Below are 27,305 nucleotides of genomic sequence, written 5' to 3' on the forward strand. Positions count from 1 at the left end.
AATGATAAATGTATTTAATATATTTTATATATTATATTTTTATATTATATTTATATATATTATATCTAATTCCGCAAATTGAAGAACTTAAGATGGATGTGAAATGCTTTTGCATTCATTACTGCGGTCTACAACCGGAACCTTTATTTCTACGGCTACATTCACGCCCGGAAAGGCTTTTTGGTAGTACATGCTAAAAGCCGTTAGCGGAAAATAAACATAACGCTCGTTCACCATGGCAGAGGTAGGTTTATGGTTATTTTGAACCTTATTTTTCATACGGTACTTGTCTGTGAACAACTAACCCTTACTGTCACAGTTTTATTTCGCGTTCTCTGCGTGTTGTGTTTAAAATACGAGCGAAGTTGACCATCGTTAGCCTGTTAGCTCGCCAAATTGTTCGGTAACTTGCCTGTTAAAAATCTTTACATGTACGAACATTATCTGCACCTTTGATACAAAGCAGCGTCATTTTTTTAAACAACCCGTATCGTCACTGTCAATAAAATATTTTTTACTCTATATTTTAAATAAAGAGTCGAGCTGTGTGGAGATGCTATCGGGCTAATTATGTGGTTTCCTTCACAACTGGATAAAACATTCATCATGTATCCAGGGCAGAGGAGAAAAGGGCTGTGGGTTCTTCAATAACAGCTGGAAATGGATAGATATAATCAACGACGTATTGAGATAAAATTATTATGGTAAACATCTATCATTTGAAAGGTGGACTAATATTGAAAGTGGTATTCAATTAATTAATAAGTCAATGTTAGATGTGAACCACTGCCAATAGGCCATTTTAAAATAGCAGACATGTTGACCTGTCAAAGTAAGATAAACACAGCTGTTGGAATTTAAGATGGCCCATTACAGTTTAAATGTTCCAGTGACCTGTGACAGAAAGCCAGTATGAACACCACTAGGGTGCTGAAAGTGTTGTAGCAAAGCATTCTTTATTCCACCTCAGTGAATCATTGGGAAAAAAAAACATTTTAAGGCCGGTTAACATCATTGTCTGTGATGTGAATTATGTATCTAAAGCACATTGGATCTTTTCCATACATTTCTTAGTAGAAAACAATACATTTTATTTCTTATTTAACCTCTGAACTGACATGTTGAGCATTGTGAAGGTTACTATATTAAATATTGTAAATAGTCTCTGTGAATTAATCTGTGAAGTCACCGTCATTTTAACAAACATTGAAAAAACAGGAAAAAAATTCAGTAAGGTATACAGATAATATTATTTTGACATAATTTTGTTTTACTTAACATATGAAATTTTCACTATATTGATGTGTTTGTGCACTGTACAAACACACTTAAAGACACAGAAACAGAAAATTGCTGTTTTGCTTTCATCCAGCCCTAAAGCTGCAATCATCCTAATTTTGACATGTCAAATTAGGATTGTTTCCTCACAGAGACCAATAATTATGTAGTTATGTAGTAGTTAAAAGATTTAGGACTATCGTTGATTAATAGCCTTTTTCGCTTTAATCAAACAGCCTGCTTTCCATATCATTGTTGCGTCGTAGAGATACTGTAGCTCTGCTGTAGTAATAGGAACCTTGTCTAAGACGATACACATCCAAAGTTTAGTCTGAATTAACTGTGAAAGGTTAATTATTTCAGTTGTCAAATGTTAGAGATGATTAAAAGTGTGATCTCCTGTTTCCACAGACACACAGCTTGCAGGATATGAGGCAACAGGCCGCCGTTGCTGCCAAAGTCTTCATTCAGAGAGACTACAGCAACGGAACAGTGTGCCAGTTCCAAACCAAGTTCCCCTCAGAGCTGGAGACCAGGGTATGATACACCTCTTCACTGTGTTACTCACAGTGACTCCTTCATTCCATCACACTTGGAATGAACAGCGTTGACCTCACACTCCCTCATAATTTACACTTTACAGTCATGACTTTGTGGTTATGATCTCTGCTTCAGACAAATCCGAACTGACTGCCCACTCCTCAACTTTCTCATGAACTCCTCATCTGTTGAACCCTGACCTTACGTCCAGGAAAGTCTAGGGGGTTTGTGAGAGATTGCATTTCTTAAATGCTACTAAAACATAAATCAAATAGCATCATTAAAAGCAAACAGAAAAAACAAACGACTGTCCTCCTTCTCCTACTCCTACTGTCTAAACATATGAAGCAAACCACACAGTAAAATGTGGAGAAAGACTCTGTTTCATGCTTAGCTATTAGTTAATAGGGTAGATATGAATGTCAGTGGGAGGTTTTCTTTCATCTCTAACAGAACCAAGAGCCTCTGGCACCCTGGAATTGAGTTGGGCAATATCCACATTTGACTGTAATACAATGAGTATAATGTGGTATATGTCTCAGAAGGAGTGCCAGAATAGTTAAAATTAAATAATAAAGAATTAACAAGGCAGCAAGGCAGACCTATCAACATACCTAATCACCCTTTTTTATATTTTTACAACCTACTGACACTTCACCCACTCTGCTTCTGCTCCACCTCACTTTTGCCACCACACAAGTTTTTCTTTGTGAGGAACAGACTCATCCTTTCTGTAAAATTGTGTCTCTAGCTCTCCTTCCAAAACTCTGTACTCTGATCGCCACTTGCTGCTCCACTCCAGTTTATTTTAGCCTGTAACTCCATCTTCCTCTCAGACAAAGTGCCGTCATTCTCGTATCCTCTGGTCTGTAACGAGCATCTGAGAAGTTTCATCATTTGCACATCAACCTGCGCACTGACTTGCTTTCATATTTTGCCTCCAGCTTGGCAAGAATTCCAGCTTTTTATTGACTTTTAATGGGATGTCCTCGTCTGACACTGCAGCCCATCATTTGTTTTGTTTTTGCCATCGTGTTTCTCTTCTCTTCTTCTGGAAAGAAGTGATCAAATGATGTCAAAGCTAAAAACTTAATTTATCTCTTGAGTCAACAGTCAAGGTAAACGTTATACCAAAGTGAAAGCTCACCCACACGGACGGATGTGTCGGACAAATACTTTATTTACGTATTAAAGTATTATTTTATGACGACAATGAAATTGATAGCATGGTATTTTCCAGATACAGCATTATACTGTTTTTGTCATATCATTGCTTAACCTTATCCTTTTTCCATCAGATGTCTAATGTAGTGTGTTTAAATCTACAGGTCAGTTCATGTACACGTGTATATACTGTATAACACATCCTTGAGCTTTTTGTTTTGAGCAAAGTTTCTTTCCATTTTTAGCTATATTTTCAACTATATGAAAAGAAAAGACAACTTTATTTATCAATTGTTATTTGGAACCGTAGAGGATTTAACAAATAACACAAAAGGCGTCTCATACCCCATTTCCACTGTTAAGAAACCCCACTCAACCCTGTGTTTAAACTATTTCTGGCAAGTGCATCAAGTCACGTCAGAAAGCAAATTTTAGAATTCAAATTTAAGTGTATGCTATCTAAAGATTATGTTCTCTGTTTTTTATTGCCGTTAATCAACCTTTTCCAAAAGGAAACTCCAAATCAATGTCAATGTTGTGCGTTTGTTTCTCACAGGACACAGGAGTTGCTGGTCTATTACTGCTTCTTTTCAAAAAGGTTTACAAAGTAACACGTCTTCACGTCTTACAGATGGAGGAAACAGTGGACCAACATTTAATGTTGAAGAAGCAAACACTGATAAATGTTGCATTTATCAAAGCAAACTGTTCACGTTGCTGCTTTGGCCCTGAAAAACAAAAAAAAGCTGAAATCAGGGTGAAAATGTAGCCAAAGTGATAAATAAAACCAGCGCGGGCAGGAACCCCCGATGTGCTGTGTCCTGATGTGAACCGTGGTGGAAGTGGTTTAAGAGCAGGCTTCGATAATGATGTTGAGGAGGAAGAGCAGGTTGCCGGCACCGAACAGTCTCTGCGCCACATTAAAGACGGTGCCAGGCAAACGGTTCAGAGTTCGTAGGACGTTTAAAGCTGCAGTTTTGAAACGCAGGCACCACATGAAAAAGAGCTGCTTCACCACACTTAGACCGCTCACTGGTGGTTTATTGGCACTTCTCTTTTGATTGGGTGGTCTCCCATGTTTTTTTTGGGAGGACTGAGTACACACACAAATACAAATGCCCAAAAGAAAAAGCCTTTACCTCGAGGAGGTAAAAGTTAAACCACTAAATGTTCTTCCCACATGCACGTTTTAATTATTGGATTTGTAATATATATAATATAATGCCAAGCTGTTTCTTGGCTTCCATTTTTAGGGCACTCATGGTTTTTTGTTTTTGTTTATAAAAAAAGCCTTATCTTCTAGAAGTTAAACTGTTTTCTCATTTTCAAAGTATTAGATTTGGTGTTTTGCAGATGTTTTCCTGCTGTAGGGCTGCAACACATGATTATTTTCATAACCGATTAATATTTTCTCGAATTATCGAGTTTTTGTTTGGTCCATAAAATTTCATAAAATGTCGAAAAATGTTCCCCAAACCTTGAAATGATGATGTTCTCTGATGTCTTGTTTGAAGAACCTGAAAAACATCACAAAGTTTGTTTTTATTATAAAAAAGCACCCTATTTTTTGCCCCAAGGTCAAACTAGGATTGGCACCAATGCCCCCCACAATGAACATATGGAGGATAAAGTAATTGAAGATGAATGAATGAATGCTTAACAATCGATTAATTGAATAATCGTTGCAGCCCTATGTCACATTAATGCAAGTAATCATTCCTATTGGTTTTAGGAGCTCTTTCCTGTATAGATACTGTTGATGAATTCAACCATATGACTAGTACAGTTTTTCTAAATTCCCAGGTATTTATCAAAGTTCAAATTTTTTATGGAGTGATGATTAGTTTTAAAGCAGAAGTGCATAACTAGTGATTTCTGTTGTTGTTGCTGTTGTTGTCTTTGTGAATAGAAACAGTGTAGCTCCTGTCAAGCAATGCTATCAGACCTGACTTTTTTTAGTAGTTGGATTCTTGGCCATTTCTTTGTGTTTTCATTTATATTTTAATCCTGTTTTGCAGCAGTCTCACTTTATTCGCACACTTAAGCTCTGGCCTCCATCTCTCTTGACATACATTTGCTGTGTGCAGTGTGGCAATGTTGCCAGCGACGCAAGATCCAAACACAGCTACACCGAGAAATACAGAGCGCTGTGGTGCTGGTAGGCGTAATCAGCGTTGTATGAACTCATTTTAGACAATTGGTTTGAACGTTACAGATATTTGTTAATATTTAGAAGTTGCGCATAACAGTTTTAAGTAATTGTCCATTTCCTCACTTGAATATGTAAACCCAGCGCAGTTCAGCACTATCGTCTATCACTCTTGGAATCCTAATGTAACTGCAACAGACGTAATGGAAAGATGCTCAAGCAGAGAAATGTGGTTTTAATTGAATTGGGGAAAAAATTAGGAGTACAGGAGGCTCGCAATAGCGGGCACCAAACATGCCTGAAAACGCTGATGTGTTGGATCTTGTTGTTGCATTCCTTGGGCACAAGGGAGCAGAACATTTGGCCACTTTTCAGAGGCTCAGGAGGCTCCTGGCTGGCTCCTCGTCTTATCCCGGGGCTCCTTCCTTTTTCCCTCTGAATCACCGAGAGATCACCGGATCCGTTCTGAGCTAGCATGGGACCAGTGTCAAGACCCCGGTCAAAACAGTCCAAATGTCCTACACCCTCCATCATACTTCCCCGCAGCAAGCTTTCATTTGAGGAATTCTCCAGAAACGTTGGTTTGATTATCAGCCAGCCCTGGTTCCCAGCTTGTAACTCAAAAACTGCAGAGCAGCAGTGATTCAGCTTTGTCTTGCTCAGGGTGCATCTGTGCAACTGGAGATGGAGAAATGATCAGTAATGACCCCCTTGGATTGCCACCGTGTGTGTCCGACTTTCAGTGCGATTCTCGTGTCAGTTGTTAAGTAAAAACATTCACAAATCATACGGCCACGGCATCCTAATAATTTCAGGCGGTGTTTCCACTGTGGGAACGAGGCCCGGCGTTCCCCTGAGTTATGAGAAAGTCCAAGAAAATTCAGCCCTCGATTTATCTAGAGAAGGAACACATTGGAGAAAATGATCCGGTGCTAAGAAGATGCTGTTTCCATTTGAATATCCACACAGAGACGGAAAGTGCGGAGCCAACTATGTCCAATGATTTTAACCTTTTCTTCTACCTTTTATGTTTCCATGTGTTTCAGATTGACAAACAGCAGTTTGAGGAGACGGTGCGGACGCTAAATAACCTGTACGCTGAAGCCGAGAAGCTGGGAAGCCAGTCATATATTGAAGGTTGTCTGGCCTGCCTCACCGCGTACACCGTGTTCCTGTGTATGGAGACTCACTACGAGAAGGTGATGGACACATTTATGCATAGATTCATGCACAAGTGCACAAATTTGGCTCAGTGGTGTTTATTTTTCAGACTCGAACCGTAAAAATACATTCAGTTTATAAATATACAGCCTGGAAGTGCATCAGACCATCTGAAATAATTATGGCATGGTCTAGCAGAGGGCTCTGTGAGTGCAGTTTGACCTTTACATACAGATTTTGGAAGAGACTAAATGACCTCTGCACTTAAAAAAAAACAGTATTGTGCATCCCCAGTTGAGCCATTTATGCTCATTCCCGAGTGTGTTTCCTCAATGCCCCTCTTCCACTCCACGACACTGACAACCGTGACAATGGCTGCTGATTTTTGGGCTGGAAGTAGAGCTCACTAACATCAACAAAGAACCCTTTCTCAGCATGAAACAAACCTCATTCCGCTCCTGTTTATAACTGACATGGCTAACAGCTGTGCTAACAGCCGGAAGATGAATGTGCGTTTTAGCGTTGCTTTTGAAATACTGCCATAATTTGCCTTGATCTTGCAGAAGAAGAAGAAATTAGCATGTTCTCCCACGTCTTGCCACCAATGCTGATGTTAGCAGAAGCCAATAAAAACCCTCATGCATAGCACAGTTATTTGACCAGGGAGTAAATGCCGATTAAACACATTCTCGCTGGCCAAAACCCCCTTTAAACTTGGGATTATACTGTTGTTGTTTTACTAGTGGTAATGGGGGTAATATTGTACTGTTTTCAGTAAAACAATGCTTGTGGTATTGGGAACAAAACTTGCATGTAAATTGGTTAAGTATTTAAACATTTCAAAAGATACACAGCCTTAATGATGAACACTCAAGAACAGATGTTGAGTTGGCTTGCACACGTAGACTAGATCATCAATATCACCCCTGAGCCTATTGTTTTTTATATTCAGGTTGAATCATGGAGACTGTGCTTTTTTTTTTTTTTAATATCCATCCACATTGCACACGTCTGTAATCAGGGAAAATAAGTGGTAACCATGGAATCAGTTGCGTGTTTAGTAACAGGTTAATACAAACCTTTAGAGCAGCTGTAAATCACGACATCAGCCTTAGGTTTGGTCTGGACACAAAAAAAAAACCCAGAACGGCTGTCAGGTGCATGTTGGGATGGTATTGAAAAATAAAGCCAGCGTCACGCTTTAATGTAGATATAATACTAGTCTATAAATGACACCGGAGATGATTGAGGTGCGTTTGTACTGTAAGAAGTTGTGTTGGTGTTGTGTGGAATATTTTAGCTCGACTGTAAATCAACCGCTTTTACGACCTTTTACAAGAGCGAGCGAATAAATAAGATTTATTGGCAACTAAAATACCTTTTGGCCTAGTTCATATTGAACGTAAATGGATCAGTATGTCAGTGTGTTCTCCTGTCCCATGAATTCATCTTTTAGTAAGCAGGAGTGAACACATAAAAAAGTTGTTTGGCATCGTTTGGGCATTATGAGGACTTACAGTATTCTGCGGGTTACACTGACTTGTCATTAGCTAAATAAAAAAAAGTCTGTTAAAAATCAACCCGTCACCTTTGGAACGTGATAGTTTAGCTAGGTGGATCCAATTTCAGTTGGATTAAAATTTATTTTTAAAGTCTAGTTCAAGTTAAACTAACACAATAAATCGTTTCTTTCTAATTTTACATAAACTTATTGACATATTGCCCTCGTACGTTATGGTCATGTTGCTAAATATGTTCAAACCAAGCCAGAGTTCTCTCTAAAGCAATAAAGTTTAGCAAATTGCTTTTAGATTCATAAATGTAGAACCCTTTAATTGTCAGAATCTAGCCAATATGTTGTCTAGTGCAGTGTTTCCCACATTTGTGGTGCTTGGAAAATAAAAACCCTATTTAGTGCATGTTATTTAAAACATATACACATAAATCTTAACTAAATGGGTTGGAAAATTTTTGCAAATTTGGTTGGGGACCCAAAAAAAATGCCCGTGACCCATCTGTGGGTCCTGACCCAGTGTTTGGGAACCACTGATCTTGTGAGTGTAGTGTGTACTGCTTCTGTATTGCTGCCAGTGAGAAATGCTGTCTAAAAAAATTTCATTGCTTTGTTTTTTTGTAGGTTTTGAAGAAGATCGCTAAGTTCATTCAGGAACAGAATGACAAGATCTATGCACCGCGAGGCCTCCTGCTCACCGACCCCATCGAGAGAGGCCTACGAGTTGTATCCTTCACTGCCTTTGTGTCTTGTGGCCAGTAAATATGCTTTATAATCTTCTTTCTCTCTCTCTAAAGCTTTAAGCCTGTTTCACACTAAATTTAGTGGGTATACCCGGGTTCTTAGAAGTTGAGGAAGTCGGAAGTTGGTTGCCATTTTGCTTCTTCTTTTTAACCGATCATTTGGATGATGTGATTGATGAATGATATCAAGTGCTGTCCTTTTGAGTTTTTAAAAAGTAAGGACGGCCATATATATTAATGCAAACGGCTGGGTGATGAATGCATGTTGCGGCATTGGGCCGGAAAAGTAGAGCAGATGAAGTTGCATGTTCTCACTGTGAATTTGACTTGGGAGTGAATTCCTGTGAAAAACCTGTTTAAACCTAGGATTAAATGGATTTTTGACCACAGGGAAATGTGGTTTTAGCTGTTGGTATTCTTCACCTTTGAGTAGGAAGTTTTGTATAAGAGTTCTCCCCTAGACAACAATGAAAGCAATGGTAAAGCAGATTTTAACTCTAAACACTGACCCTGCAAACATATTAGAAACAGGGAAATTTAAAACCCACTGTTTTTTTGTTTTTTTACAGTAAGAAACTACCTTATTGTGGAGGAATGACGTTGCACATAAAAAGAGCAAAGATAAACTGAATACTTGGAGCGAGTTTAACTTGTTAAACATACCCTGGGATCAGGAACGTATGTGAATGTGATCACACCACAGTTTCTTAAGTAGAACAAGGAGCTTTCACAATGACCTAATAGACGTGGTGATTTACAGGCCTTCTGCCCTCGCTGTGTCGCTCTGCCTGTAACTGCTGGATGAAAATGGAAAGCAGCAGTCGGGGGAGCTTACAGGAAATCCAGCGGTATGTAGGGATACCCTATAAAAACACCAGATAAAAGTTTGTATGTAATCCATAGCATCTGCATAAAATCAGCGGGTGCACCAACATCCTGGCAAAACCAGTGTGTGTGTGTGTGTGTGGTGATTCAACATCTCAATTAATTGCAACTGGGCGCCATTGGGAGATTGGGAATAACAGAATATGACTGAAATTGTTCACAGCTGAGCTTTGTTATGGCCCTTGCCTACAATTATATATCGTTGACAATGATCTGAAATATTTCTCAAGACAGTTTTCGAGCTGCATTTCGCCGAGTTTGGCAACAGTCGAAACACTGGGAGATTGACAGGATTCTGTCACCTCGGCTCTTGTTTTAACATCTGCTATTAACACCAAGGAAACTCGATGAGTGTATTTGTAACGGTCTGATGATTTCACTGATGTGTGTAATCTAAAAATGTGTGTTTCCACCACAGGAATTTTTGTTTAAAAAAAAAAAATGCCCCTCTACTTATGTTTAAATGAAACCACTCTCGAGAAGCAATGTCATGATCTCACGCGCAGCTTCACCTCTGTTCTTCTAGCTCGAATAGCTTGGTGCAGACTTGTTTCTTTTATATTTTTATTCTTTCCCGAGTTCACACTCAACATAAATCACCATCTACTAAAGCAGTTGCGAGAAGAAAAAGAGCCAAGTTTGATTTTAACAGAGTAAAATCAATTGTCATAACTATGTGATCACATAAAAAATAAAATACCACAGATTTCAGGAAATCTCAGCATGTCCGGCAGCGTATTTAATGTCATCGTAACCTTGTTATGGCCATACTCATAAAACCCTCTCCTTATAAAAGGTTTTTGAACTGTAGAGTTGTAATCGCTCATGGACTGGCCTTGTGACATTCAGTCCACATTCATTGGTAATGGATTTCATTGAAGGTCACCAAAAACATCATTTTTTTTATTTAAACATGAAGCAAACGATACCACATACACTTGAGAAATGGCTGTATTCTAAGACTGGTGCTTTAGTTTTTGACAGAAGCTGCTGTCAGACCTGCACTGATGTCCAGTTATGTTCAAATCTTCATATAAAGTCCAAGTAACCTTAGTGAAAAGACAGCAGGAGAAGCTCTGGATCATTGACAGCAAGCGACACAGCCATCACCTGAACATTCTCCTACTGCTGTGATCATATTTAACCCAGACAATCTTCCGCACATGATGAACGATGAATTGTGGTGAATGTTTTCAATTAGCCAGTCCAACTTTTTTCCAGTAAAGCCTGCCCCACACTTGAGGATTTTCAAATCTGACTTGATTTTAAAAACATGGGAGACCACAGAGACGACAAACTATGCAACCGATTTTCAACGTTTTAATCCTGACAAAGCACAGATTAGATGACCCAGTCGAGACGCGGGACCACACTCACTCTTGGTGTTTAATCAAACAGTTTCAGGGAGGAGATTCCAGGGATTTGAGATCTCACAGAAACTTGCGTGACTGTCAGCGCCATTGTCAGTCAATAGCTGTTGTGTGTGCGATGTTTTGCGGTGAGAAATGCTAAAAAACTGAGAAGACGGAATCAACCATAACTTGTACAAGTTTGTGTTTGGTTCTAAACAAAAGTAGATTATTGAGGGGTTCTGCACACGCCCCTATTCAGTCATAAATATCAAACATGTTTAATACTTGTGATCTGAAATCAGGAAGACTCAATTGCGTCCGATGAGGTTAAAATCAGGATCATTTGGCCAGATCATCTGTTAAAATCAGCCTAAAATCGGAAGACCAAAAGAGCCAGATAGGGACTGAAATCTGGCCAATTATCTTCTCATGTAGGGCAGGATTAAGCTGTCAGCCAAAAATTGCGGAGATGTTTTACCAAGAGGGTTTAGCAATAAATTATTGAATTTACAGGAGGCATGCAGCAGTGCTCCACTTTTGTCTCCTCATGACGCTTAAATTTAATCACCCTTTCTGGAAATTTAAACCGCAAAGAAGTCCCAAGTTTTTCCTTTAACAAGAACGAACCTGAAGTAAAGGCTGTGCATGTGCACGCTCTATGCATTTAGTCCACTTTGTGGCCATTTTCAGGATTTTCATGTCTGAAATGTGGCTTTCTTCAAAAATGACAGTGGGATTTTGTCTGAATTTGCTGTGATGCAGTTTTTGTTTGTCTGGTTTTCTTCAAGCACATCATTGATATACTAGACTCTGGACAAAATGGTTCATGTAGAAGACAAAATATATTCAACCAGTCTAATTCAGTTCTGTCTGCTGAGTCCATGCTGATGCTATAATGTAACCTGCATTAGAACCAATACAGTACATTCAAAATCCTCCCTTGTTCCTCCTACTTGCGTGTTTCCAAACGCCGATAGCGATCATTTCTACTGATTGTGCTCTTTAAATGCTTGTTTTTTCCTAGTTATCTGTTTCAGTGTCCTTCACCTGCCTCTGTTTGCTGGTGTATGTCTTGACATGTAACAAGCTACTAATTAATTGCCCTGTTTGGGTCAATAAAAGGTGTCTGATTCTGAATCTAGAATTAACAATGATTTATGCTAAAGAAACAGTGTTGCTGGTTTATTTTCGCATACCTTTCTAACCCTGAATGACCGTCGTAGCCATTTGAAGGCAAGTCATGTTTTCCACAGTTTATTTCCAAAATCCGTTAAATCTTCAGTGGAAAAATGGCAAAATGTGCACAATTGTTTTTTTTTTTTTTAAGTAGAATTGAACCTCACCTCACTCCAGATGTTTGTACTTGACTACCGCCTGTTCAGATTGAGGTCACCATCTTTGAAGACAGAAGCCTGACCAGATAAAAGCTGCCACGGTGAGTCTCATAATTAACATTTCCTGTACACCAAGGGTTTACACTGGGCTGAGCCCCCAATAAACACATTTTCCTTTTCAATATTTTTTGGATACTGCATGCAAAGTACAGGTCTTGAGTCAAATAGTGGCTGTAAAAAAAAGAGTTAACTCCTTATGTGCCCTGTTGTCAATTACCGCTACACTCCCAACAGTCAAAGTTTAAAGCCTCTTCATCTACAGAGCTAAATCAATTACCTGCCTTTACCGTCAGGAGGGTCGTTTCATAAAACATTAAAGGATAACTCAGCTTACTTTACGACTTCATATTGCACAGTGCTTAGCATTTTGTCACTTAATTAACGGAAGGATTTATGCACATACAGTTCACTGTCCAAAATGCAGCTCAACCCAAAAAAGTGATTACCCGTTTGGCAGAACATCACATTCGCTACAAATTATGTGTCTTTAAGTAGCTGTAATCAAACAATTATTAAATTTTCGTTTAATTGCCCCATTTCCCTGTTTACTTTGCTGGTTTCCAGGCTTCTACCACATTCATGACATGTTGAATGAAGCTGGAGAGTGAGATACTGTTTTATGACCGCGGTAATGAGTTCTGCTGGTGCCAGAAAACAAATGAGGACTTAATAATTATAACTTTAATGCAATAAATGTCAGGCGGATATCCGTAATTTAAGGGTCAGCACAGAATGTAGCCACATGTTGTACAATGAGTTGTATATTTTGTTTTGTGTGACTTCTTTTGTCGACGAGCTGTGTGTGCTGACTGGACGTGCCCAGTCCCATCTGGTGCGTTTTGAATTCATGTGTGTTGCATTCACTGAAATTAAAAAAGAAGGATTTGCATTCACAAAAGACCCTCACCGTTCTCCTTAAAGGTCTTTAAGTCATAGTGCCCGTACTCACAGGAACAGGTTTAGGAGAATCTGCAAAAGTGTATAGAAACCGACGTTTGAGGAGCCCTAAAATGCTATTTTTGGAAAACGGGCTCCACTCTTGTGTTTTGATGTCATAGCTCCATCTCTGGCTCTTCCCAGTCGCTGCTACCTTTCTCGTCTTCTTCTTGACATGCAGATGCTCCGTGTCATCTTCTTTTTGGTGTATATCTGTGGCAGCACTACAGCACCACATACAGGCATGGCATAGTTATTTCAGCATTCAGAGTCTTTCTCATCAATGAAGACATTTCTAGAAACACTGCCATGTTTAAGAAGGAAAAAGGAAAAAAAGATCATGGAGGGAGATTCTTAGGCCTTACTCTGCAGTTATTGTTCCACGTGTATGAGGGACAACATCCCACGACACACTATTGTTTTGTTTGAACAATTCTGAAACCGTCTGAGACGACACACATTTCGATTATCAGCCACAGATGTCTTTTATACATCTGCAGACATTTCACTCTGGCTGATGCCTCGCGGGTTTTGACTGAAGAGCACATCTCATCCCGTGAATTCCTTCGACCTCTGGCACAGTAAATCCCTTCTTTTTTCTGTTGTGTGTTCAAGAAAAGACAGAGAAGCTTCACGTTGTTATCCAAAGATGTGCTGGGCCCAAGTCATACTGAAAAGTACTTTGTACAGACCCTGGACTGAGCCTAGTCTGCTCTGTAGCATTGACATTACCGTCAGGCAGAGTAAGACATACCCCATAAATATTTTGCATATGGGGAATGCTGTGTTTGGCAGTGTTTCTGAGTCCACAGACCCCTGTGAATGGATAAACCATTGCCCCACTACGCTACGGACATATACAGTGATTAATCCTCTCTTTTGTAATTCCTACCAAGTGCTTTGATACATTTACAGGACCTGTTGAGTAATGTAAACCCCAGGTCGTTTATAAGTAGCTGAGGTAAACCACAACCAGCAAGCACACAGGACTCTAACATACAGTATTTCATCCTCCCCGGAGCTTAGGCCTCTTTATCCTCCCACTAGGGCTATCCCGGCAATGATTGTTTCTTACCACACAACTTTGTTTCACTATTTACACTGCTGTGATATTAACCGCCTCAACCTTCACTTATATATCCCTGGTGTTGTGTTGCTTGCTCACTGCTTGTTTTCCCCAAGCATTCACAGTGTAAACGATCATAGAGCCTGACCAATGTGACGGAACCTGATCCAAAGCAATATCATTTAAAAATAAGCCATTTCTCTACCCTAAGTGATCAGCTGTTGTGGCTGTGGTGCTGCGTGTACCGTATTGTTGGGGCACAGGAAGAGTGTCTGAATGCACCGTGTTCCTTAAAGCCAAGCAGAGCGACATTTTCAAACTTATAATCAGATAAAAGGTTTCACTCATCTCTGTCTATATGGCAGCAAATTTTGAAATGGTAGGAAACATCAACTAAGTTGTAGGGGGCACCCGAGGTTCATTGTTCATTCATTGTCCATTCACTGTCCCTGTAAATTCTTTCAGGATAACATCATTATTCAACAAAACCGCATGTTGCAATATATACGTTGTCGTGACCTCTGTTGCGTATCACATCCTGAGGTTGTAGGAAGTAGCCTGCTCATTTGTAACCACACACTTCCAACCGGCTCTTTCAGTTGTCAATGAAAATGTGAAAACGGCATCAAATTCGAAGCTGAGCAGAATTACAATGTGCCGACATGACAGTTTGCCTCACTGCAAGCAGTGAAGGAACATCACCGACAACTATCTCATAAAAAGCGGGAGAAGAGCATGAAAGACGGCGTAACTGAGGTATTCCATTGACTGCAACAGCCTTACCTGCCACTATTTCCTCTGCTTTAGACTGATAAATCTGCATGTCAGATCAATATCAGCCTCTGATTATAAGTTGGCCATGACCAGACAGCCTGTGTGGAACGTTTGTAGCTGCAGTTTTGGCGTAAAAAATTTTTTTTTGCCTCCAGTGACTTAAATGGAGCTGAGAGTAAAGTATTGAACGTATTAATCAGGTGACAAGACCCATGATCCTCACTAACTGATGATTTTTATCCAACCATTCTTGAGGAAACAATTTAAAACAAGCACAAAATGTTCACTTCACCTCCAATGACCTGGTGTCAAAAGTAAATTGGACCTCACATACCATGGATCCATCCATTTTCTACTGCTTTATCCTCTACGTGAAGGTTGCGGGGAGCTGGAGCAAATCCCAGCTGACATGGGGCAAAAGGCAGGTTATACCCTGGACAGGTCACCAGTCATGGGGCAAACATACAGAGACAAACAAGCGTTCACATTTACACCTACAGTCAATTCAGGGAGTCCAATTAACCCAATCGCCTATCTGCATGTTTACGGTGTGTGGTAGGAAGCCGGAGTTCATGGAGTAAACTGTGTCAGTGGGGAGCTAAATCAAGACAGACAGACTCGGCTGGGTTCGCCCAGGCTAAGCATCTTCAGTCGTTTGCTGTAGGCAACTGGACTCGCTTGAGTCAACTTTGAAGATGTTTCATCTCTCATCCAAGAAGAGGCGTCCTCAGTTCTCGCTCAAGTCCAGTTGCCTACAGCTACCTACTTAAGATGACCATGACCTGGATGACTGAGAACCTTCGCAGACCAGACATGTGTGGAGCATACACGTTTTAAAATGTGCAGCATTATCGACTTTTTAATGCATGCCTTTAATGTCTTCCATCAGTGTGTGGATGTAAAAGTGCAACTTTGACTGTTTGATGCAGACGTACAACCCTGAAGCAGTAATTCAACTTTTGGCTTGCGAGTCGGCGAAGAATAAAGAAATGTTGACTTATTATTTCTCTCCTATTGCCTCCAGATCATACGAGTGTCAGTACCACCATCATGTATCTATCAAGCCGTTCCCTCCCATCCTCTTTTCTTCCCTATTATGTCTGTAGGTCTGACTTGTTAAAAGCAGGATTTCTTGTGTTTGGCTGGGAGCAAGGTTGAATTGTGTGATGGATCAGCCTCCAGTGGGAGTGGGGGGCGAGTGCACTGTAGCAAAACCAGACTTGGCCGGTACAACCTCATTCATTCACAGGCAGACGGTGCCAAGTCAGTGTCCCGGCATCTCATCCAAAAGACATTCTGCTCCTCATAAGTCGTTTGGCTCTGCACACAAACTCAGCAAATGGCTGCAGCACACCCGCCTGTAAATTAGGCTTCACTCCGTTCAATGTCAGTGGGGAAATTTAGCACAAGGTCAACATTCGTTTGTTGTTCGTTTCATTGTCTGAAATTTGTTTAGTTCGGTAGACGAGAACATTTTTTCCAAGCTAAATTAATAGACATTTTTCATTTAAATGTGGCACTTTTATATTTCCTGTTTTTACACATATAATAAAGCTTTTTTTTAAAGGCACTTTGTTCAGTGTTAAGTAATTATTTAAAGGATTTTTGTTCAAAGTGCATTGTTAGTGCAGTACAGCAATCCCACATATGTTTGCAATGAAATAAGCTGCACTGTAATGACATTAAGTTTGTAACATTTGTCATGTTTCCATGACTGTTTGTTCAGTTTGTCTTCTTGACAGTTCCATTTTGCAGCAATAAAAATAATCCAAATGAGATTAACAGACTTGAGAGTTATATCTATCTATTAATTCAAGCAACACCTGTACGTCTTAGTTTTTACTGCATAACTGTGCATCCGTTTGCTTGACGGGTTTCAAACTTGGAACGTTGACTTACTGAGGGCACCAGTGTGTTCAGTGCCAACTTTGGTCGTGGTTTGATAAAAATGCAAGAGGCATTAATAGAAAACGTTAAAAACAAGGCGTCTGCCCAGCTCTGTAGCACCTTTCATTTGTCTGTTCTTCACATAACTGTCCCAACAGTTTGCTCAAAGGGAATGGATCTACTCAATTTAGAAAAAACAGCAATAGTGAAAGCAATGTGCTTCCGTGGGCACCAGTATGTGCAGTGCCAACTTTGACGTTTGGATAAGAAAATTTAGGCACCTACTTTAAAGGTAAAGCCGTGTTAATCAGCGTTCCCTGCAATCCAGGATTTTGAGGCATGTCGATTCGAAGGCTCAAGTTTTTAGTGCGTCTTATTTTGAGAGCCTCTTATCATGTTGGCTCAGCATTTTACTATATTTGCTTACAGCACTAGCTGAGTGAACACTGATTAAGCAAAAAAAACAAACTTTTCACTTTCTTTTTTTTAAAATAGCAAGGGCAGCTAAATGTAGTGGTTATCTTAAACAAAACATTGTGTTGTACTACTGTCCCATTTAATTTAAAAAAATGTCAGACTGACTGACGTCATGTGTATTGGGGTTATTGTCTCAAGAGATACACTATATGGACAAAAGTATTTGGACGCCTGACCATTACACCAACAGGGACTGTAATGATATTTAAATATATAAACAGCAGCTTCCACACTTCTTGGAAGTCTTTCCTCAATATTTTTGAAGTGTTTCACTGGGAAAGAGCAGAAGTCCTGCCTCTCAATCTCTGTTCCAGTTCATCCCACAGGTGCTCGTTGGGGTTGAGGTCAGGGCTCTTTGTGGGTCAGTTAAATTATTTGACACTAAACTCATAGTCAAACCTTGTCTTTATGGTCCTTGCTTTGTGCACTGAGGCACAGTCATGTTGGAATAGAAAAAGACCTTTTCCTCAAAGTGTTGCCACAAAGTTGGAAGCATAGCATTGTCCAAAATGTCTTGGTATGCTGATGAATTAAGATTGTCCTTCATTGGCGATAAGGGGCCTAGAGACCAGAGCCTCATTTAAACACATTCAACATTGAGTCCAATACTCAACAGGTGAGGCCAAATACCTTTGTCCATATAGTGTCAATCAGTCAGTCATCATCTACCGCTTTATCCTCCACCAGAGGGTCGCGGGGGGTGCTGTGCCAATCTCAGCTACATCGGGCGATAGGCGGGGTACACCCTGGACAGTTCGCCAGTCCATCGCAGGGCCACACACAGATAGAGACAAACAACCATTCACTCCTATGGTCAATTTAGAGTGTCCAATTTACCTATCCCCACATTGCATGTTTTTGGACTGTGGGAGGAAGCCGGAGAACCCGGAGAGAACCCACGCACACACGGGGAGAACATGCAAACTCCATGCAGAAAGGCCCTTGTTCCAACCGGGGCTCGAACCCGGGTCTTCTCGCTGCAAGGCGAGAGTGCTAACCACTACACCACCGTGTGCCCCTCCATATAGTGTATATCATTAAATTTTGGTTCAAGGAAGACAAGAAAATGTATCGATACCATAGAATCCCAGTTAATCAAACCCCATATTTTCTTGCTATGACATGTAAAAGTCCCTCTGAAGTCAAAAGTCATTCTGTTACTAACTGATCTTTGTGTTTGTGTAGCTGCTGTTCAGCAGAGCGGAGCAGCCCGGCACCAGTGCTCACATCCCAGAGGACCACACAGACCTGAACCCTTAATACTGCGTCTCCACAATCACATTTTACCTTATCCCGCTACCTGCCATGTGCACGTCAGACTCGGAGTTTGCTTTGTAACCGAGTATGATATTTCATACGCTACACATACATCCTATAATATCATCTAATATGTGTGAAATCCCTGACCCATTTAACAGTTCAGGGTTTAAATCTATTATATTTACTTTGACATTTGTAAAGGATATCACGGAAAAACACAATTCATCATCTTCCTCAAAGCGCTTATCCTTTCATGCTTTTGGACTTGTGCTTGTGGAAATATGATTTTTCATGAAATATTTCTCTTTTTTGGACCTTTCTTTTTTTTGAATAATTAAAGCCGACACACAGGGTAACTTATTTTCTATGAAGGTTTATAAAAGTCTTTTCCACACCGTGCTTAAAATGATTGTCTTGGCTGAGCTGAGGAAATAATATAGTCAAAGAACAGCCAGTTCTGGTTATCGGTGCGATTTTTCTGCATGTGGCAACTCACCGTTTATCTTTCTCATGTATTTTTGCCTGAGTGCTTAAGTAGAGTATCACTTTTCCTGCATGTTTCTTTAGTAGGGGTTGACCTTGTCGTTAACTGACTGCTGAACTTTTTCTGGCTCCAAACATTCCAGCCTAACCATCACATGTCCTTTCCTACTCTATGTATGCGTCAACTCGGTGAAGTTTTCTGTCGCTCTCCAAGAAGCCAAAACCATATGCTTGCTCTGTAATTAGCATGTAAAGCTACCCCTCGAGTCATTTTTATTTGTTAACTGTGCCATGCATAGTGTTTGGTGAGTACGGTTGATTTTTAAACTCATTTTTAATAAGCATTATACTGTGTAAAGTATTAATATATTAGTAATGTGGCCTTTTGACTGTATTAAAAGTGCTCTTGTTAGTTGACGGTGCCTGTAATGGCTTTGAATGTCGCCTTTGTTTAAAGGCCTGGTCACACCAGGATTTAGCACAGTAACATTTTTGACGCTAATTTGTGTTCATCTGTCAATAGCACAATAGCAAGCAGTATTGACTGTGACAGACCTTGCAAGGACAGAGAACTAGGGAAGCTGCTGTAGCTTAGCTGTGTCACTTATTAGCTTTCATTTTTAGCTGTGGCTTAGCTGTGGCGTATTTTTTAGCCGTGTCACATACTAGCTGTAGCTTATTAGCTTTATTTTTATTTTTTACCTGTAGCTTATTAGCTGTGGCTTAGCTGTGTCGTATGTTTTAGCCTTGTCACATACTAGCTGTAGCTTGTTAGCTGTGTCACTTTTTTAGCTGTAGCTTAGCTGTGCTATTTATTTTTTTTTTTTTTTTAAGCTATGCTGCATTCTTGCTTAACTTATTAGCTATGTCACTTTTTTTTAGCTGAGTCACTTCTACTTTATTCACTAAACCTCCCTTCTTAAGGAGTGAGCTGCTTCACAAAACAAGTAGTAGTTTTCAGACAGTTTTGAGGCAGAAGTCAATGGTACAAATACAACAATTTTCTGGTTAGCAACTGGTCTTGGCTAACTAGCGAATACGTTTCTTAACTGCCTGTTAGCTTAGCTCGCAGTAATGTATGTTTCATCTCGAGTAACGGTTATAAAACAAAAGGAAAAAAAACTGTTAGGGGGAGTAAGCAAAAAAGTAGAGTGACATTTTAAAGTCAGACACCAGAGGTAACTTATCAGTTCCAACAGATTCCTGAGTTTGCAGTTATGAGAAAAAAGTCCACAAACCAAAATGATTCATTTTTTAATGATTTCTTTGTTATATGGAGCAAAAATCCCCACAGAATACTCAAATTTAATTAGCTGAAAAATCATCAGAAGGCTTGTTTTAATTATTGAAAGAAGCACTTTAACTGATTAATCGGTTATCAAAATAGTTGTCATTTAATTTTGTAATAATTGTTGCAGCCCTAGTCACAATACAGCCAATATTTTTTACAGCAAAACCTACTGGTGTGATCAGGTCTAAACAGTGAGATAATGTCAGTCAGATCTGAACTTTGTTCTCTTATTAATAAACCTCTAAATTATGATTTGGTGATGTAAGTTCACTTGTAGAACATGTTTGGCTAGAAATGTGTAATTACTCTTGTGAATGTGCGAGTTTAGACTTTTCATTGTCATAGCTAAAATATTTAATACTTGTCTTGATTTACATTTGTGTAAATAATGGTTCATTATTAATATGTTTGGATTAATTTTATACTTTATTCATCTGGACTTCAGTTAATTGAACTGTTCTAGGTTCTTTTCTCTTTTCATTGGAAATCCAACTGTTTCATTAATTTACAGGATGTATGTTCATGAATAAAACACGTGTACATATTTTACACCATGTTGGCCCCTGCTGTTATTTCCATGTTGAGAGTTAATGCTTATTTCAGATTTACAAAACACTCGAGAGAAAGACCTACAAGACGCAACGTTTCCCGGTGCTTGTAATGATTTAGTGACGAAAAAAAGTGAAAAAAATACTGAGAAATACTGAACAAACTCCAGGGCTTCATTTCAACTTGGTTTGTTTTCAAGGGCGGTATTTAGAGCCGTCTCCAAGAGTTATTCAGCAGGAAAGCTCTCCTGATTCCACCAGAGCTGCACTGTTTCTCCCAGCTGAAGTGAACACTGTCCAAATGAGGTTCAACTCATAGGAAGGAGCAGAAAGATGCAAAATTAACTGTAGCTGCATGAGTTTAATCCAGCAGCTGATGTTTAACGAAGTTATGATGTGGAAAAACCCCTTTTAAAGCTGTAGGCTGCCTGCCCGAGACACCAGGTAATACAGATTTTAGCCACTTTAACAAAAGACTCGCCTAATAAAATCTACACCTGTATGCTATCTTAAGTATATGTCTGCTGTTGCTTTCTGAACGTTTATTGTTGCCCACTCCCACACCAAAGCCCATAGAGAAAACCAGCAATTTTACCTCACAGTGCACTGGCGTTACTGATCCACTGCTGCCTCCATCAGTCAGTTTGGATATGTTATTTTATGATTGGGGTGTTTGAAATCTTATGTTTGGATTTATCAAAGTGACACAAACGTACTAAATGAGGCAGCAGTAGACCAACAACTCCAGTGACCCCACAAGCTAAAATTGATGATTTTCCCTATCGAGTGAGTGTACATAAACTTAAGATTTCCAGTCTGAAAAGTTGAGATAAATAATAATAATAATAACTTAATATAATAGAAGGCCTCCAGCTCCAACCAGCCAGCAACATTCAATAAAAGATTTTCTTTCAAATACATACGAACATGTGTAAAAAATAATTTGAAATCTGGTGGGGGGTTACAATTTTTGATCCTTCTGCTTTTTATTTTACTTCGTTTTCCTTTTTATTTCTTTTTAATAGACATTACAGTATGAGCCACGTATTTATTTATTTTTTGTTTTTTTTTAATCTGACTCATAAAAAATAAACCCATCAACCTGAACTTGGCACAGAGAAGCGCTACAGGGCATGCATTTATTATTTTTATTCAGTTATTTATAAATTTGATCTCGAATAATTGCTTTGTCTGCTCTGAGGAATGACAAAAATTTGTTATTTTTTTATTGTGTAAAAGCAGCCAAAGGCTGAGGATAAAACAATGATATTGTTTGGAAATGATTTAATAATAAATCCACGATAACCGCTTTGTTTTTATTAGGCAATGGACATATTAAAAAATGAAAGCAAAGTAATCGTGTTCCGCCTCCCGTGGTTTTCCCATCACTGTTCCCCAGGAATGTCACAGACATTTTGACGGAGACAATCAGAATAATCCCTCAGGAAGCGATTCATATTATGAGGATATACTGTATTTTTACGGTTATTCCCACAACAATAAATTACAGTTTCCAGCTGTTTACCTCAACATGAGTGGCCCTTTGTTACTTTTCTGACATGAAAAGCAAACTGAGGGGGGGTGTTAAGGATATGGACGCAAACCAAGTTAAGTCATAAAAAACGGTTTTACATCAGGACCACAGTGGGACCCTCTGCCGGCTTCTCTCTGCCAACCACAGGCATATAAAACATGATCACAGCTCTCTGTGGCCTCGTACTCTACTGTATATATTTGACATTTCCACTCGCATAAACATCTGGTTGTCAGACATTCGAACGGGGCTGTTTCACGAAAGCTAGATTGCGGATTAAGATGGAATTTCCACCAGTTATCCTGGATTACGTCGGCCCAGACTCAACAGTGACACATACATTGCACAGAGATCTAGAGCGGGATTAAGTAATCCTGGTGTCTTACATGTTCATATTAAAAGCTTATTGCTATTGTTGTCTGGGTGTAAAAATATGTAGCACATGTATTTAATTTTTGTATTCCGCTTTTGTGAGACAGTCCTCGCCGTGGCTTAACTGGAAGTCTCCACTTTTACAGTTTTTATTGGGCAAAAGATCCTCAGAACAAACACACAAACCAGACGGACAGAAACGTCTCTAAAGGTTTGAATGTAACTTTTTCATTTGTTTCATCATGTACCAAACACCTGAAAACGTTGGAACTTTGATATTTGACATACTGTATCCTTCGTTATACCTCCACTTTCTTGTTTTTTCTGGAGCCCAAGAATCTCATAGTATATAGATATATTATTCAACATAGTACAGTAAAACACATACATATATATTGCAAGGATTCTGTATTACTTTGTAAAGAGCCCTTAGATTATGTATGTTGTGATTTATCTGCTATACAAATAAAAATGTAAATGAAATAATATAGTGAAACATGAAATTACATGAGATGTAAGCACAAAATTTGATGTAAGCAGAAATGTTATAGTAATAGATAAAATATGTCATAATATAGTAAGGGGGAAAAAAATATAGTAAAATGTAAAAAAACATGGCAAAGTATAATAAGAAAAAATGCATTATATAGTCAAGAAGAAAATGTGTCGTAGTGAATTATTATATTTAACACTATAGTTAGACACATATAAGTCACAGTGTGGTAAGCAAACCATTTTATAATATGGAAAGAAAAATATTTCAAACTATAGTTAGACAACAACACAATCTGGTAAAAAAAAATATATATATATATATATAGTAATAAAAATACGTCTTAGTATGATGAAAAAAAAAATATTTCATAGTATAGTAAAGAATAAAAATTCTAAAGTAAACGTGATGTATGTTCCCTTTGTAAAACGCATGCATTTATATCCAACAACAGTGTGTAAGTGTGTGTGTGATTCTTCTACACGCTCTGATTTCAGTCTTAAATAAACTTCATTATGAATCAAAAATCAAGCACAAATGTTCCAGATCGAACAGATTATTACTTCACGTGTATGAAGTTAATGAAACTACAGAACATGTGTTTAAACCTGTGATGTCATTCTGAGCAGCAGCACTGACACATTGTCTTCCTCCTCTTCCTCTTCATCCTGATCCTTCTAGTTGAACGTACAGCCTAAGACAAACGTGTGGGCGTGGCTTCGCTGTCATTTGAAGATCACCTAAAGGTGAAGAAGCAGTTTTGACCACGTCGCTCCTCGATGACTGTACTCATGACAACCGTAATTCGTTGGCCTTGTTGGTTTATGGGATGTTTCTCTGGCCTGTAAACATCCGCCCTCTGTGACTGTGGCCTTTGAAATGAGATCAGTGTGTGTTTGAACGTCTCGTGTTGTTTACGTGAAGCAGCTGCGTTTGTGTTTTCAGTTTTTTATTTCACAAAGAAAGAATTTTTTACCACAGTGCATTCTGGGATATGTTCCAGCAGAGTTCACAGGTTAAAAATAAAATAATGTAAGTTGTGTTTTTGGCCACCAGAGGTCAGTGTTGCACCAGTTTAGACTCCTGTTGAACTCTCTTTATAAGCATAAACAGCTCCTAAATCATCATATTTTTGAATTTATTAGTTAGTTTTTTGTTTGTAGTTTGTAGACTCTTTATGCAAACTGTGAACATTTAATAGACAAGTAAAGTAAATGGAGTAAAATAGAATAAGCCTAGAGTAGTGCATTTAAAAAAAAATAAAATAAAAAAAAATTCCAGGTCTAAAACTAAAGTCAAAAGTCTGTTTCACCACGGGAACACTACTTCAATTTATAATTATAATCATCAGTATTTTAGAGACCCGTGTTTTCTTTTATATAACTCTTATTTTTAAAGAATTCAGGAAGAGTTTTTCAATGTATTGAGGAATAGACTGTAAATATAAACATGGACACTTATTAGATGCACATCCCCAGTTATATTTTGACTCCTGACATCCTCAGATTCTTAAAATAAGTGAATTTATATCATATAAATGCTGTTTCAACAGAAGAGGAAATCTAACAGGAACCATTTGTCGAAGTTATGGCTCCAACTAACAATTTTTTCAATGCATTAGGCCACTGGGGCTCGTTGTCACTTTGAAACATGTTGTTTTGTTGTTACATGTTGGACAGCATAGTAACCTGTGACTTTTGGACGACATACTAAACTATGACTTTTTGGTGACTTTTTGGACAACATACTAAAGTATGACTTTTTTGTCAAATTTTAAACGACATACTATATACTATGACTTTTTTGACCGATTTTGGACGACATACTAACCTATGACTTTTTTGTCACATTTTGGACCACGTACTAACCTATGACTTTTTTGTCAAATTTTGGACGACATACTAACCTATGACTTTTTTGTCACATTTTGGACGACATACTATACTATGACTTTTTTGACCGATTTTGGACGACATACTATACTATGACTTTTTTGACCGATTTTGGACGACATACTATACTATGACTTTTTTGACCGATTTTGGACGTCATGCTATACTATGACTTTTTTGACCCATTTTGGACGACATACAATACTATGACTTTTTTGACCGATTTTGGACGACATACTAACCTATGACATTCTTGTCAAATTTTGGACGACATACTATACTATGAATTTTTTGTCACATTTTGGACGACATACTATACTATGACTTCTTTGTCACATTTTGGACGACATACTATAGTATGACTTTTTTGATCGATTTTGGACGACATACTAACCTATGACTTTTTTGTCACATTTTGGACGTCATGCTATACTATGACTTTTTTAACTCATTTTGGACGACATACAATACTATGACTTTTTTGACCGATTTAGGACGACATACTAACCTATGACTTTTTTGTCACATTTTGGACCACATACTAACCTATGACTTTTTTTGTCAAATTTTGGACGACATACTAACCTATGACTTTTTTGTCACATTTTGGACGACATACTATACTATGACTTCTTTGTCACATTTTGGACGACATACGATAGTATGACTTTTTTGACCGATTTTGGACGACATACTAACCTATGACTTTTTTGTCACATTTTGGACGACATACTAAACTATGACTTTTTTGTCCGACTTTGGACGACATACTATACTATGACTTTTTTGACCGATTTTGGACGACGTACTATACTATGACTTTTTGACCAATTTTGGACGACATACTATACTATGACTTTTTTGGAAAATTTTGGACGACATACTAACCTATGACTTTTTTGTCACATTTTGGACGTCATGCTATACTATGACTTTTTTGACCCATTTTGGACGACATACAATACTATGACTTTTTTGACCGATTTTGGACGACATACTAACCTATGACTTTTTTGTCACATTTTGGACCACATACTAACCTATGACTTTTTTTGTTACAATTTTGGACGACATACTAACCTATGACTTTTTTGTCACATTTTGGACGACATACTATACTATGACTTCTTTGTCACATTTTGGACGACATACTATAGTATGACTTTTTTGACCGATTTTGGACAACATACTAACCTATGACTTTTTTGTCACATTTTGGACGTCATACAATACTATGACTTTTTTGACCGATTTTGGACGACATACTAACCTATGACTCTTTTGTCACATTTTGGACGAGATACTATACTATGACTTTTTTGTACGATTTTGGACGACATACTATACTATGACTTTTTTGACCGATTTTGGACGACATACTAACCTATGACTTTTTTGTCACATTTTGGACGACGTACTATACTATGACGTTTTTGACCGATTTTGGATGACATACTATACTATGACTTTTTTGACCGATTTTGGACAACATACTATACTATGACGTTTTTGACCGATTTTGGACGTCATGCTATACTATGACTTTTTTGACCCATTTTGGACGACATACTAACCTATGACATTCTTGTCAAATTTTGGACGACATACTATACTATGAATTTTTTGTCACATTTTGGACGACATACTATACTATGACTTCTTTGTCACATTTTGGACGACATACTATAGTATGACTTTTTTGATCGATTTTGGACGACATACTAACCTATGACTTTTTTGTCACATTTTGGACGTCATGCTATACTATGACTTTTTTGACCCATTTTGGACGACATACAATACTATGACTTTTTTGACCGATTTAGGACGACATACAATACTATGACTTTTTTGACCGATTTAGGACGACATACTAACCTATGACTTTTTTGTCACATTTTGGACCACATACTAACCTATGACTTTTTTTGTCAAATTTTGGACGACATACTAACCTATGACTTTTTTGTCACATTTTGGACGACATACTATACTATGACTTCTTTGTCACATTTTGGACGACATACGATAGTATGACTTTTTTGACCGATTTTGGACGACATACTATACTATGACGTTTTTCACCGATTTTGGACGACATACTATACTATGA

The 27,305-nt window shown here is 38.5% G+C and overlaps 1 protein-coding gene across 4 annotated transcripts; it reads left to right on the forward strand.

Moving 5' to 3' along the window:
- Positions 1-166: 166 nt before the first annotated feature.
- Positions 167-20,902, forward strand: LOC131464222 (golgin subfamily A member 7-like). 4 transcript variants are annotated; one of them, XM_058636591.1, is made up of 6 exons: positions 167-244; positions 1,690-1,815; positions 6,178-6,330; positions 8,430-8,531; positions 12,168-12,220; positions 18,505-20,902. In XM_058636591.1, exons 1-5 carry the CDS (start codon positions 236-238, stop codon positions 12,207-12,209), a joined length of 432 nt encoding a protein of 143 aa, XP_058492574.1. In that variant the 5' UTR covers positions 167-235; the 3' UTR covers positions 12,210-12,220; positions 18,505-20,902. The 4 variants fall into 4 exon arrangements, with proteins under 4 accessions (XP_058492574.1, XP_058492575.1, XP_058492577.1 ...); XM_058636592.1 differs by lacking the exon at positions 18,505-20,902 and adding an exon at positions 15,980-16,873; XM_058636594.1 differs by lacking the exon at positions 18,505-20,902 and adding an exon at positions 16,062-16,873.
- The last annotated feature ends 6,403 nt before the right edge of the window (positions 20,903-27,305 follow it).

This window comes from Solea solea, chromosome 8 (genome assembly GCF_958295425.1).
Source record: "Solea solea chromosome 8, fSolSol10.1, whole genome shotgun sequence".
Lineage (NCBI taxonomy): Eukaryota > Metazoa > Chordata > Actinopteri > Pleuronectiformes > Soleidae > Solea > Solea solea.